Source organism: Tauraco erythrolophus, chromosome 17 (assembly GCF_009769465.1).
Source record: "Tauraco erythrolophus isolate bTauEry1 chromosome 17, bTauEry1.pri, whole genome shotgun sequence".
Taxonomy (NCBI): Eukaryota; Metazoa; Chordata; class Aves; order Musophagiformes; family Musophagidae; genus Tauraco; species Tauraco erythrolophus.
In genome coordinates this window covers 14,706,938-14,721,906 of record NC_141481.1, presented here as the reverse complement: position 1 = coordinate 14,721,906, position 14,969 = coordinate 14,706,938, and the positions used below count along the sequence as shown (strand labels likewise).

Genomic DNA, 14,969 nt, shown 5'->3' with positions numbered 1-14,969 from the left:
GACCTACACTAACAAGTTCTCACTTCAATCGATGGAGAATCAAGCCACATCTTGCTAGGACTCTTTCTGCAACAGCCAAGTTACTGGGCAGCTGGTTGTTACCATGTTTTTTTAGAGGTATGTTCTCTCTAATCTAGATCAAGTTTAAGCTTATCCAGGAACGCAGAAGAGCATCCTTATGGGATTCTACTCCTTTTTCCATAGAAGCTGCTTAAATTCCTGATGCATGAAGTCTACTCATTCAACATTTTGTTACTCTGAGAATACAGCACATCAGTAAAGACCTGTGGCTTGTGAAGAAGTCTAGCAGGTGCTCCATGGCAGGAGAAAGCGTAAGCAAAACTTTCAATTTTAGGCAAAGGTCTGGTCCCTCCACTTTCAAAAAATATTTATGCTTTTATTTCTTATACAAATGTCACTCTCAAACATACCTTCCAAACTCAATAAAAACCTAAATTTTGGAGGAGAAAGTCAGCTATGAAGAACCACTTATTTAAAAGATTGAAATTCAAGTAAACCAGCTCCTTTCCTGTTACAACTTCTGATTAAATAACAATTCCAAGACAAAAATGAGTTATAAATGTACAGCTGAGCTCCAAAAGTTACTATGCAGCTTTGCTGTCAGCTACTGAAAAGAACTCTCATTCTGAAATACGAGCGAACACCTCTTCGAGGAGTACCCCTGCAGTGCGATTTCATTTACATTCGTTGCAAGATGAGACCTACCTGATTTTATACACCTGCATTTAGGTCAAACAGGGAGAGCTACTACTCATTTTTGGACTATATAATAAATACCTGGCACTAGTGAACGGAATCAAAGAAAAACTGTTAAGCAGATTCCCTTTGCTACCACCAGTCAGCAGACACAAGCCTGAAACGGACGTGATTTTAAGAACAGATTGACAAGCTTCTGTCAAGCTTAGGGTCAATATTTACAATCAATGGCCACAATTAGTATCTTGACAGGAAACACAAATTTTGAAACGTTTACAAGCATTTCTGCCATGTTTCCATCCCAGAACACCTTTGCTGCCAACATCTTCATTTTTATCCACCTTCCCTAATGCAAATTGTGTTTTCATACTGAAGGATAAGAAGATACATTAAAGTAAGGAGACAGCTGGAAGCCACTATCTTAAAAAGAAAAAAATAAAATAGTAATTTTATTCTACCAATAAATGCACTGACACTGAGGAAGTTTTCAAACTTGAAGCCACTTCAACTGACAATCAGGAAAAAGAATGGTCATCTCCGAAGAATATTTAATCTCTGAAGAAACAAAGCCGCTTAAGATGTTCAATATGTCAGTTATCACTAACTTAAAACATTAAATTAAAACCACTTCTGAATAACAACAGCTATACCAGTATTTACTAGTGACGAAAACCACAAGTAGCCCATAAGCACGGGGTTTTATTTTTTAATGTTCAACATACCTTTTTTTGAGCAGCTTCCTTCTTCTTCTTGTCTTCTTTTCTCTTTTTCCTTTCTTCCATCAACTGTTCTTCCTCTTCTTGCACTAAATCCCTGAACCACACAGTTTGTAATTAACTCTCCCAAAATACAATCCGTATACACTTAGATTCATTTTAGAACAATTATTTCACAGTGACACAAAAGGAACTGGGGAATTTTCCTTCTAATTGGATAATATTTCTATAGGGACTATGCACTTTCACTGCAAATCTTTGTGACAAAACTTTAAGAGCAGATGCAGTGTCAAGCTACACATCGGGTTTTCTCTTTTCCAAAACTGACAATGAAGGCTCAGCCATTAATTCGATTCAAAGGCCAGTGCAAATCCAGCTGTTATTTCATCTACCTGCTACTGTGAACCCGTCCGACCCCGAGCTCTCGCCCCTCGCAGCTCCCTGCTGGCACACGTGGCCAGCTCTGGCCCAGCACCCAGTCTGATCACACTCAGCAGGAGCCGAGCGATGGGCTCCTTCCCCGCCACGCACACCCTTCTGCACCCACAGCGGTGCCCGACAGCCACGCGGCACTTCCCACCAGCTCACTGACCCTGACCACCACCTCTGCCAAGGAACCACCTATATACACACGTTTTCCTGCCTGAGCAGCGACTGGTTCGACTGGCTGTTTATCCGTAGGGATGGGACTGCTGATGTAAGGGACACAGGACTAGAAGGAACACGCAGAGCGTGGTCAGACCAGAGCAATTTTAGAGCATCCTAAACGAGTGACAAAACTGTAACTTGACAAAAGTGAAAACAAAACCTACTACATTAATTTAAATTCACTTACTATGAAGTTTTACGCGCTATAACAGAAGGCTCAGCAGCCACACGCCTTGCCAGATCCCGCCGTCTAAAGCCAGAGTTCAGCAAAGGCAAGACGAAAGGAAGGGAGAACGTGGAGAGTATAAAAAGCAGAAAGAACTGAAGACGTGCAAGCAATCAGGATCAGCAGGAACTAATATCTGATACCGATTTCAGGATAACAAAAATAAACTTTTCTTTAAGGCCATGTTTGGGGAGATGCAGTGATTTGTGGTAAGAATGAGAAGGAACTCCAAACAAAACCACAGCTGACAAAGGGCTGTGGGAGACAGGCAAACAAAACCACGTTGGGGTTAATGGTGCAAAGACACGGAATGTGCAACTGAAGATCAGTTAGTTGTTTCATGCATGAGAATAAAAACAATTGCTCACAGAAAGAAGGATTCTGAAGTTTAGAAAGTGACAATAAAGCTGAACATAAAAATAAGTGGCCGGAGCTTGCTTTTGTTAGAACGCTAAGAGGCAGAGGGAGCCTACTAACACTCAGTCACTTCAAAGTCTGAGATTTGGAGGAAAAAAAAAAGTGGTTTTGTGTACTAGAAAACCTACTTGCAAGACCTTCTTTGCCCTTTCAGGGTCAGGAATATTTCAAAAGCTTGGAAACCCTTGGCCCACAAGCCCTGCCCATATAGTCAGGTGCCGAGATGAAAAAAAACAGGTTGAAAATGTTTTCCCAGACCTCTTTGTGAAGCACACATCGGCTACAACACCCCCTCTGATGTCCTGAATCCTCACAGCAGCTCCACTGCACGCGCGCCCTCTCACTGGGCAAAACACATCCTTCACTGGGCAAAACACATCCTTCACTGGGCAAAACACATCCTTCAGGCAAGTCCTAATTCCGTGGTGCTCTGGGTGGGATGTGGGAACAAACTCCACACATGTTGAGTAAGTAAAGGAAGACACCAAATTTACTCTTTGAATAACCTTTGAAGATTAGTGTAAGTCCTCTCTTTTAAATCAACATTCCATATGTAGCTGGTGTTCTCCCAGATCTGTACACACCTCTATCCCACCAGCTGCAGCTCAAGCTACAAGAGGTGCTCAAGTTCAAAGCTGCTGCAGAGATCTCTGGGCAGCAAAACTGGTTAGAGCCACGCAGGTTAACTCACTGCTGCAAAAGAAAAAGCCAAGAAACGACGGACAGAGGGAATTTACACCCTTGTTCGTGACAAGCGGTCTTGTCTGGTGTCCACCTCCAAAATTCAGCTCTGAACACGAAAAGCACTGTTTTTATCCGTGCTGCACTCTTCACACACTAAGCAAGGCAAAACAGGAGAGGGAATTTTATTGTACAATTACTCTGAATGTATTAAAATCTCCTTTAAAAAAGTGACCCCCCGTTTGATGACACACGGCTGCACGTACCCACCTTACCAAACAAAAGACACCACAAAACTCCGGGGGGAAACCAACAATGTCCACTAGGGACAGCCCGTCAGTGGTTCCCTCCTGCCCAGAAACACTCCGCTCCTCTGTAACCCCAAACCACCCACGACCACAAACCTCAGACAGGACAATTACAGATGTCACAAGCAAAGCTGATGGAATACAGTAAAGCATAAGAGGCTCCACAAGCATTAAAACTTTTATTACTTATTTAGATATATAAAAAACTGGTTAATTCTACTTCTAACACATCTCAAGTCTCTTTCGAAATGAGTGCAGGCATCAAGTTTGTGGGATTTTTTTTTTTTTAAATCCACATGTGACTTCCAGTTCCCAGTTGCCCAGTTCCACTGGGGCAAATTCATACAACTTCCTGACTTTTTAATTAGACAAAACAGCACTCTCTCCCACCTGTCTCACCGTGGGTGGTGCCTAACCGGCAGCTCAGCAGCTCTTCTCTTTGTGGAAGCTGCAGCTTGTTACATTTTGCATCCTGCATAATACTGCCATTCTTTTGGAAGAGGCGAGTCCCATGTTATTGCTGCCTGTTTGAGTTCCACCTTCAAACCTCAAAACTGTTCTTTTGTCCCGTCCTGACATTCTGCAGCACGTTGAAAGTGGTTCTCCTCCCAGTAAGGACAATGCCATAACAACGATGCTCACACTTAAGTTTCAAAGCTTGCGGCCACTTGGCCATCATTATTAATTTCAAGCAAAAAGAGATATGGTAGTACTTTCCCATGACATTCATTGTGGAAAAAAAAAAAGCCTGCAATATTTAAATATTTATAGTGCACAGAAGCTTCTGAGACTATTGACATTAGCACAAAAGACAAAGAAATCGTATGACCGCGTTTTGGGTAACAAGCGTTTTTCTCAAATCTATTTTTATTACTATGAATACTGCCAGACAACAGCTATACTTTATCTAGATGGTAAAAATTAATTTGTCTGGAGGGAGGAAAGTTTTTTATTCCCAAAATTGACAAGTATTTCCCTACTTAATTACAAATGTTTTCCGATTTCTCTCTGTAAACAGAAACGGCTACATGTAACCGCACAGCAACTAACACAAACAGAAATCACTTTTCATCCCGACTTGCCGAGATCTTTGTTCTCGCTGTAAATCCGCTTCCACCTACTACTTGTTCCTATTCCCAGTGCTCCCTTCTGTTGGAACAACATTGATTTATTGCATATCCAGCACCCCTTCTCTCCTCTATCACTTTTAGGGTCACTATTACGAGTACCCATCAACTCATGCTACACGTGTTAAAAAGTTTCCACAGACCAATTTCCATCTTTTAAGATTTTCTATTAACAGACAGCAAGCATGAGTTGTTTCTTTTAAAAAAGAATTGCTTCTGATGTGTTAAGATAGGAAAAAAAAAAATGAATCTAAACCCGTGACTTCTGACACCCCTCTGTTTCAGCAACTTGGCTCTTTTGCATTTTGTCACAGTTTCACCACGCGGCTGCGAGACTCACTGAGGATTGCCTTCCTGCAAAAAGCAATCTTGCATTTGCAACCAGCTATCAAAAACTACTTCACGGACAACTACGAGATGAGTCGTGTAACTCCAGAAAACAATTACAGTTGGCCAGGTTTGCTCAGAGCAATCCCCTGCATACTCTGCAAATGCGAGGTACCGATTAACCCGCGGGGACATCCGTGCAGCACGAAGGTGCCACCACGTCAGTCAGTTCTGTCCCTCGCCGTCTGCATCCCGAGTGTCCGTGACCAAACTGATGCTGCTAACGCTGACCCTCAGTCTGAGCTAATTTGGAATCGTCCAATTTTTAACAGGCAATTTGAATCGTGAACAACACAAGCAGCACGTAGGTCTGAAACCAGGCCAGAAAAAACGGCTTCTGCATATCACAGTTCATTTTTGACAAAGTACATGGTTCACTTACAGTTGGTTTGCACACAAAGAGTCGTCACCGATCCGTTACTCAGGAGACAGTATTTCCTGAAGTACCACTGAGAGTAAGAGACATCTAACCCAACGGAAAAGGCCAAGTGCCGTACCTTCCTCCAACGGCCAGGAAAAGCCAGGATCACAGCCCTTCTCCTCTCACAGCCTCACTGCCTGTGTGCAACACAACCGCCCTGCACAACGGCTGCTGGGCACACACCTCCCAGAAGTGCCAGTTCAACACCCTGTTCTGTGCACAGTTCTCTGCCCACCTTGTCCCGGGATCACCCCAGGAAAAAGCCCCGTCACCAGCAGGCTGTGCAAAAGGAATTCCTGCCACCATCTCCTGGCATCCTCTTTCCCAAAGGCTACTCAGATTCCAGGAGGGAGCAAGCTGTGATCCAGAGCAATCGTTCCAAAGCAGCAGCATTCCCTGCCTGCGATCCCTCCCGGGGTCCCGTGGGCACAGGTCCCCCCACCACTGGGTGCACACATCTTGATGCGAGACGGATGAGCTGCGAGACCTTGGCACGAGGTGACACCTGGGAAGAGGCTGTTGGTGCCGGACGCGTCAGCCTGTCCGAACCTTGCCCCGCCGGGCTGCGGAGCCCCGGGAAACGCTCCGGCTCTCCCTCGGCCATCACCTGAACTCACTGTTCTCCCAAAGCCGAACGAGGTCTGCGGGCACAGGCTACATGCCTCGGATGCAGCCAGTGTACCAACGCTGCAGGATGTACCTACTGGAATAAAAGGCTATTTACAGGGTTTCTAACAACCTGAGAAGAATTCCAAGAGCTAAGAAAGCCACTAGCCCCTTGTTTTGTATAACAAATTTCAGTGTGTCACATGCGAAACTACATTAACCGAAAAATCATTCAGCTTTTGGAAGAAAGCTACAGCACTTTAAAGTGCAAGCAGAATGCAAAATAGTATTTTCCCAGGAAAACTAAAAGTAACTCATCAATCCTGCTAAAACTAAATCAACGAGATTACACTTTATTTTTAGAATACAGATGCTAACAACTAACATACCAATATCTCTGGAATGTTCGACCACAGCATCATTTTTCTGTTTCCACACAGGAACAATAAAAACTCCTGAGTGACAACACTGTGATCATTCTATTTTCATGTATTTAAGAAAAACAGAATTTAGATTACAAAGCCTAGAACACATAAAAAAAACCCTATGATTAGTGTCAGGACTCCAGGTGACCCCTGGAAAAAAAAATTACCCACCTATAGCACATAATATGTTTTTAAAAGAGTACTAGGTTACCCTGGTAATGTTAAATCTCAGTGACTGGAAAGTAAAACTAACCCACTGTACAATTAAATAACAGTAAAGCCCTTACTGGCCATGTTCTTCATTGAGAATTGAATCTTTCAAGGAAGGCAGACTCATTCCCACTACTCTTACATAAACATAAACCTAAAATACAAATTCAGGTTTGCCTATTAAGTCACAGCAGTCTAAAGTGGAACTCCTGAATTCCCATCTCCGGCAGCTGAAAGTGCAAGTTTCCTTCCTTCTCTCCATACATGGCTACACAGCCAACGACAGGATTTATGCACCAGGTTCCACCATGCACTAGCACACGGAACAAACGAGCTGGCTTTAAAGCTGCTCCTCAAGAAACACGAGTGTTACACAGCATTTCCCACTTCCCATCTCGGACTGTACTAGCTGCCCGCTCCCGCTAAGCGCTCAACACGGGATCATTCTCGGTGTACTAAGCATCAGCAGCTCCATGTTCCTTCACAGCACCTAGCACCAAATACTGCAGGAACCCAGCCTCACAGGAACCAGACAGAGCCAGACAATCCACCAGTTTTTTGCTGGGCTTTTCCCTGCGCCTGGCTGGATTTACCCCGCTCACCCCGTACGGCACAAGTGCCTGCAGCGGCACGCGTGGCCCGTCAGCCGGGCGATGACTGAGAATTCCGACTCCAAACAGGAATATATGAACAGATGTCTATTATATCCCCGACCAGCCACTCAACTTCCACTGAAACACTTGTACAGGGAATTCCTTTTGCCTCCTGTATAATTGGCTTAGCTTGCTCAAGGTTAAATGGTCTTAGCAGAAATGCAAACCTCAGTTTTCAATTTAGATCGACTGCAAATAAAATGCCCACGCCATACGAAATTCACATTTGAGACTGGGGCGAAGGCCTTCAGTTTAAATAGCTTAACTGGAAAGGTGCTTCATTTTCGAGTGAGACCAAATGAAAATGGATCTCAGTCTCAGGAGAGACTGCACGTTTGATGGCTCTGAGAACATACAAGTAGAAGCTGCTATTATCTGCGTAATTTTAAATAGACTGACAGATAAATATTTACCGTTACTTATTTTAAATATTTTTTTTTCTTCAATTTTGTGTACCTTAGCACGATTCTGGTTTATATATGGGGAAAATAAAACAAAAAACTACCAAACCACTTTACTCAAACTATTTTGAAAAAAAAAAAAAAAAAAAAAAAAAGAGTACCTTGTTATTTGGATTGTGAACTGGAAAAAAGTTGTAATGCTGAAAATGTAAACATTTCAGGTAATATTTACATCAAATCATATTTTACTTATTACTTTAATGCTTGAAAAAATTCTATTAATCTTTAATTTCAAAAGCTCCAGCTTGGCATTGTAAGAACTGATACAGAAACAGGGCTGAAATAGACCCATTTATCTCTACTGTTATGTTACAGGAGAGGAGAATCGAGCATACCCACGTTTTCCCTGGGAGACAGGAGGAGGATGCAATAATTCCTGTTTGTGCAGCGTGCTCTCTCGGTTACAATATCTAAAAGGGAAACATGTTTTGCCCCACTAAAATTACAGCTCTAGCCACCTCCCTGAGGAAATTACGGTTCCAAGAAGAACCCTGACACGACTTAAGATCTAAGACACAGCACAGCGTTATTGCGATGTGAGCTCAGTACTTATCCCTGAGTGGAAGCACGTGTTACTGGCACCCAGCAAACTCCAACACCCAAATACAACCGGTCACCATCCAGTGTTAGTGCCAGTTAGCCGGCGCTCACCAGAACCGAGCTGCCTACGCACCAGAACTGCCCTCCCTGGGTGCCCCTGTTTGTCAAGCTGGCACTAACAGCAATGCCTCTCCCGGGATGCTCCGAAGATGCCGGTGGTACCACAGATGCTCACAAGTCACGCAGGCACCATCACACCCCCTCCCTGGCCGCGCTGCCCCACGAGATGGTGCCACCTCAGCTCCAGAGACACCGCTGCCACCACCAACAAACCCTGCAGGAGCCTCCAGGCTGGGAAGGGCTTCTCCCAAGGGTTCCGCGCATCAGGTGGCCTCTGAAGCACTTCAAGCCCTGCGAAGACAGCGCTGGGGTTTTTGGCGTGGTTGCCATGGTCCTCCATGCTGACCGCCCCGCGTGACCACGCGCCGTGCTGGTCCCCGCCAGCGGTGGGGTCCCACACGGGAAGCGCTTTGCCGCCGGGCACAGGAGAGCAGCCAACAAGCAGCCCACCTCCGACCGACCGCGTTACGACGGAAGGTAACAAGACATTTATCAGCCCATTTCCCGCACGGACGCGCATCACTCAGCCAGCAGGATGCAGGAGACACGGACAGCACGCCCGCGACTGAATCCCAGCCACCAACTTTGGTGTTACTTACGGATTTTCACCTTCTACCCGTTTACCACATGGACCAAACATAAAAGTAAGAATTAGAAGTGCTTAGACACAGTGGCTTTTGAAACCACTCTAACATTTCCAGTGACAAATATATAAAATAAATTTTGGGGAAAATAAACAAACAAGCAAATAAACAAATCCTTTCCACCGTTTGTTTTTCTTCCAGTTATAAATTCAGTTGGAATGCTACAGGTGGAACACTGCCAGATAACTACATTTAAGTATCTGGAATTGAAATATCTTTTACAATCCTGTAAAGACAGGAAACGTGTAGGAAAGCATGCACTATGCGTTCAACCTGTGTCCAATACTCTACACAGACTTTCAAACATATTGCTGAGACTAAGTTTGCATAATTTTTCTGTATTCTGACCTACAAGTTCCTTAATCTTTACTTTTTTTTTTTTAAATTATGCAATTACATACAACTGTCAATAAAAATTTCTCGATTTCTACAAAAAAAACAACAGGTAGCTTTTCTACTAAACCATCATTATACAAGAATCAATTATAAATCGTGTATTTTGATTAAAACCAGATCCTCCAATTCCTTTATCAATGCTTTCTACAAAATAGCCAACTACACCAAAAAGAGCACTCTTCCAAGTTTATGGAACACAAACCAGTACTTTGAAGTTAACAAAAAGAGCCCGACAACCAAACCCGCTCAGCACATCAGGCAGGAGCAAAGGAAGCCCCAGGCACCGATAACAAAACAAACCACCTACTTACAGGCGTCTGTAGGTGTGTTAATTCTCTAGGTGTGTTAGTTCTTTCCAGCTATGCATCTACAGGAGACGTGTTGTCAAGCTAAAACTTGAAACAATTACTTCAATGAATAATTAATTAGTAAATGTGTGTCAGCTACTTTCTTTTCTGCTTTTAGATACCTCAGTCTTTAAATTATCACCCCAAAAAGTGAAGTGACAGAATTGTAACTACCATGTCTACCACTACCGGTAGTGGTAGACATGACTCGGAATGAACTCATCTTTCCCATTTTCCTAATACAGAGGGTGGCTCAACGGAACTACAGTCCAAACTACAAACTCACCATAGTTCTGGAATAATATTCGTGTTACAGTTTTGCCCTGAAGTTTCATCTGAGATGTTCCCTGCTACCACACAAGCACACAAAAGACAAATCTCTTTGCCAAGAAGTTTATCATCTAAATACACAAGACTTCAGAAGCAGGAACAAACAATCCCTATCTTCCTTTAACAAATGGAGAGCCAAAGAAGATGGGTTAAACAGTTTCTCCATAACCACCCTGGTCACACAGGATATCTGCAACAGATGCACAAACCCAAACGACTGTTCCAGCCCAGCAGCCTCACCGTAAGACCACCCATACTCCAGAGTGCTTCAGTTTTCCTACCACAGTCATGAAGTAAACTGCACAACAGGTTTGCTGCAAGACTAGAAAAAGGAAAGGTAAATGCCTGTTACCCTGACAATTACACATGGCCTGGAAAAGCGTGTGTGGAGGAGACAGGAATGCACCACTTTGCCTAAGTACGTCTAAAGGTCCAGAAAAGTATGAACAGAACGCTGCCTCTTCACAATAAACTCTTCCCATCTGAGAGCAGAAGTCTTCCCATAAGAATTTTATCAGGAAAAAGCCCACACCCTCAAAAACCCCAAAATGCCAATCAATGCTTACATATCAACGGAAACAACTACATTTGTCACTGTTTCTCCATGCCTCTCTCATTGAGCCATCTCATTTTTTTCCTTCAGCAAATAAGGAAAGCCTCACGGAAATACAGTGGTTATGCTAACATGGAAGAGTGAAAAAAAAAAAAAAAAAGAAAGAAAAGTTTTTTAATCTGTACTGTAGTGACTTAGTAGAATACCCGGATGAAATCCAGAGGTATACAGGATTTCAGGTAAAGGGTCTGCTCTCCCAGAACACGGATGGTCTGCACACAATGCCGATGGAACCTCCGGAGCAGAGACACGGGTGAAAGCAAGCAGTGTGTGAACCTCCCCTAAGATCTGCATGCTTGGGAGGTAAGAGCCAAACGCATGTTTACAATTTTTTTTCCAAACACAGATTTCAGATATTTACCTTCTCTCAGTTCCACATAAATGAGGCAGGAAGGCCCTGTTTACCAAACAGAATTAAAAAGTTATTTCTTAAATCAGAAGAACTAAATAGTGATTTTTACTGCCCCGATTTTAACCAGATTTAACTCTGACATTTCTCCAGTTAGTAACGGACAGTTCTCCTTCACCAAGCAGGTGACATTTAGCTGTAACATTACGCAACAATCACGTGCAATGGGTTTATCTGAATTACTGTCACAACCCATGCACTATGCTTATTTTTCAGACCAGGAACGTTTGCCCAGGACTAGGCATGTATGCATTGGAAAGAGAATGCAGACCAAATGAAGATTTCTTCCCAAAAGGCCAAACAAGTAAAATTGCTAATCCTGAGTTTAGAACGCTAATCACTCCGACTGGATAAGCCAGCTCTAACACTTAGCCTACCGCAAACCCGCAGTCTGGGCCAATATTCCCAGAAAGACAAAAAGGAATATTTGCTACCCGTTAACTTACGAGCATAAACTCCCAGGGTGACTTCAGAACGTACATGAAATAACAGCAGCGTCCCACAGCGTTCACAGTCTCTATATACACCAGGCAATTTCAGAAAAACTGTAGCATAGGTCTATTTACCTTTCCCAGGAAAAGATATTTGCTCTTTTACAATTTGACTAGGTCACTGCAAATTTAATAAGACTGTAAATAATGACATTAGAGCAAGAGCGAGGGCTATCTGTTGAGTTCTACAACACTAAAACAATTAATCAGGCCTATGCAGAGCAGGCATGCCACAGTTTTATCAGGCTGTGCGCTCACATGATGAGAACTCCCTCACTAAACACAAACCAGCTAGAATACAGGGTTCTGAAAACAACTGGTATATTAATGTTAGCTTAAACCCAGTTCTGAATCTTTTAAATGAATAAAACACATACATCTGTGTCAGAAAAGATGGAGACCCATTCCATATCGAAATTCACTCCGTGAATCTTGTCCTGTCCCCACCCCCTGAGTTCAGGCAGCTCCATAGTTCACTTTTGCTTCTTGTCACTACCTGCCAAGCCTGCCAGCAGGACACGAGATCTCTCTTAAGGTCATAAAAACGTGAGGATCTACTGACTTACCAAGACTTGCACCAGAATATTGTTTTGAACTTAGAACTCTGTCCATCTAAACAATATAGTTCTGAAATCGCTTCTGGCACCAAGCATGAACTGAGTGCCTTCCACAAGAACACCAATGATTTTATGTTTGTTTTTTTTTTAAAAAAACAGCATCTTGGTACCTTTTACGGACAGACTAGTTAAAGAATTGCAATTTGAAATAATTCTCTTCAAGTAAAGTCCATTTAACAATGACCTTGATATTGTACTTAAAAGCAATATGGTAAATGTATCTTAAAGGTTCCATGTATTTAGACAATGAAATGGGAAAAATTATTCATGCTTAAGCATAATATCAAAAAAATGAAGACACACACTGACAGCAGGGGAACGCCAATCAGTTTTCACAGAGTAATCATAAATCAATCTGGAAGCTGGAGACTGATTAGGCACGGTAAATAAGGGAAAAAAAAAAAGCAAGGTACAAGAAACTAATGTTTTATCAGTTATATTCAGGGTTTCAGCATATTTCAAGTGGCCCTAGTAGAAGGCCCCTTAAAAGTTTGCTAGCAAAAGCCCCTTTGAGGTCTAACTGAAACGTAAACAACAGAAAGAGGTAGGTATTTGCAAGAAAGCCACCGCACTAAAAATAAATGGTGCAAAAAAAATAAATTCTTAAATACAAAAGTGATGTCTATCACTGGTATAGAATTCTTAATTCCACATAACTCTTAACTCTCTACTTTTGAGCTAAGTAAAGTGAAAAAGGAACTGGCCATTCTACAACGTCCTCAAAAAACCCCTACTACTGCCTTTAACTCTTCATGCAAAAAGATGTAAAAATCTAATAGTTACATGGCAATATACAGTTTATTTGAATTCAAAGCAAGTTTCTTGCCACAGCCAACTATTTCTTGCCTCTCAGCAACGTTTGCCTGAACCGTACAGGAAAAAAACAAGGAAACCTCTCATTTATTTTTTAGTTGTTGTTAGGTACTACAACTTAGGACAGAAAAGTAAAGTATTTTTCTCTTCAAAACCCCATCCTATTAAAAAAAATCCACTATAGAGCCTGATATTGCTATCATGCAAAAGAAAACACGCTGAGAAGGTGCTTAGTCTATGGAGTTAACTAAAACTGCGGAGATTTCTCTGTGCAACAGCGGGGCGTTTCCAAATTCAGAGCGTTTTTACCCTCACAATTAACATGAGATTGAAGCTCCAGATAACGCGCGCGACGACTGCTAGCCCCGGGCCAGCCCCGAGCTGCAGGAGGGAATAATTTAACCGGGAATCTCACCTGCTTGGTTTTCTTCCGACTTCTTTGGTAGCTGTAGCTTCCAACTCTCTGGAACAGAAAGCGGGGTTGTTTCCATGTCAACAGCAACACAGCACGGAGCGAGAAGCAAACCCGGAGCGGGGCTCAGACACGCGCTGCGCTCCGCGCGTCGGTCCGCCGGGAGCGCACCGGGAGCGCGCAGATTCCCAAGGAACCGGCCGCCGCGTGCCCGGGGACGGCGCGGCGGGCGGGGCACCACCCCGGCCGGTGGTGCCACACGGGCTCCGCTCCATGGCTCCCGGTGCTTTAGGCAGACCGATTCTGCCGCACCGCTTCGGCCCGAGAACGCGCTCCCGCCGCACCGCGGGAACGAGCGGCGCCGAGCACGGGCGGCCAAAGCGCAGCTCCGCGGGGCGAACACCGCTCCCGGGCAAACGCCGCGGCCGCTCCGGTAACGAGCCGCTCCCTCCCGCAGCCCGTGCCCCGGGACCCGCCGCCGAGGCGCCGCCGCTCCCGCCGCCGCCCCGGGGCTCCCCCCGCGCGGCCCCTCCCCCGCCCGCGGCCCCCCGGCTCGGCGGCGCCCACCCCGCCCGCCGCCGCCGCGCTACCTCATGTATGTAAAGTGCTCGGAGTCCGGCCCGGCGTGGCTGCGGCCCGGGCCCGGCGCTGGCGCGGCGGCTCTAGGCGGCCTGGGCCCGGCACTGCGGAGCGGGAGGGCCCGGCAGCTGCTGCTGCAGCACCGCCGCCATTTCCTGCCTCCTCACCCGGCCGGGTCCGGCCCCGCCGCGCAGGAAGCGAAACCCCGTCCCGGGCGGCACTTCCGGGGCGCCGCGCTCCCAACATGGCGCCGCAGCAACCGCCCTAGCAACGGGGCGGGACGTCGTCGCCCTGACATTGAGGGCGCCCCCGAGGGCGGTGGTCCCGCATTCGGGGGTTCTGTGCGTTCCGTGCCCCGCGGCGGGCGCGGCGCGGGCGGCCCTGGCGGGGGGGGAGACCCTTGGCACCGGCTGCGGGTTCGGTGTGTCGCTGCAGCTCTTATCCCGACAACAGGGGCAGGATTCCAAGTGCCGTTCCGTGAAACGCCCTGCCGGCACGGAGAGCCGTTTCCCCCGCAGCGCGGGCTGAGCCCCAGGCAGGAACACAAAACGTTTCCACGCGTTTCCCGTGCGGTGCCGCTCCCGCAGCCCCGGTGGGCACCGAGCGTGTGCCCGGCTCGGCTCCAGGGCCTCGCTATGCCCGCCGAGAGCCATGG

General features: G+C 45.4%; 1 protein-coding gene across 4 annotated transcripts in view; it reads right to left on the bottom strand.

Moving 5' to 3' along the window:
- Positions 1 to 14,343, bottom strand: part of TNRC6A (trinucleotide repeat containing adaptor 6A) — a 49,138-nt gene extending 34,795 nt beyond the window's left edge. For 2 of the 4 annotated variants that reach the window (XM_086622448.1, XM_086622449.1), the window contains exons 1-3: positions 14,326 to 14,343; positions 13,739 to 13,786; positions 1,440 to 1,530 (exon numbers count right to left, since the gene is read on the bottom strand). In XM_086622448.1, the coding sequence (XP_086478574.1) occupies positions 1,440 to 1,530; positions 13,739 to 13,786; positions 14,326 to 14,330 (144 nt within the window). In that variant the 5' untranslated portion in view covers positions 14,331 to 14,343. Of the gene's footprint in view, positions 1 to 1,439; positions 1,531 to 13,738; positions 13,832 to 14,325 lie in introns of those variants that run through there. The other 2 variants (XM_009985179.2, XM_086622451.1) reach the window with 1 other exon arrangement.
- Positions 14,344 to 14,969: the final 626 nt, after the last annotated feature.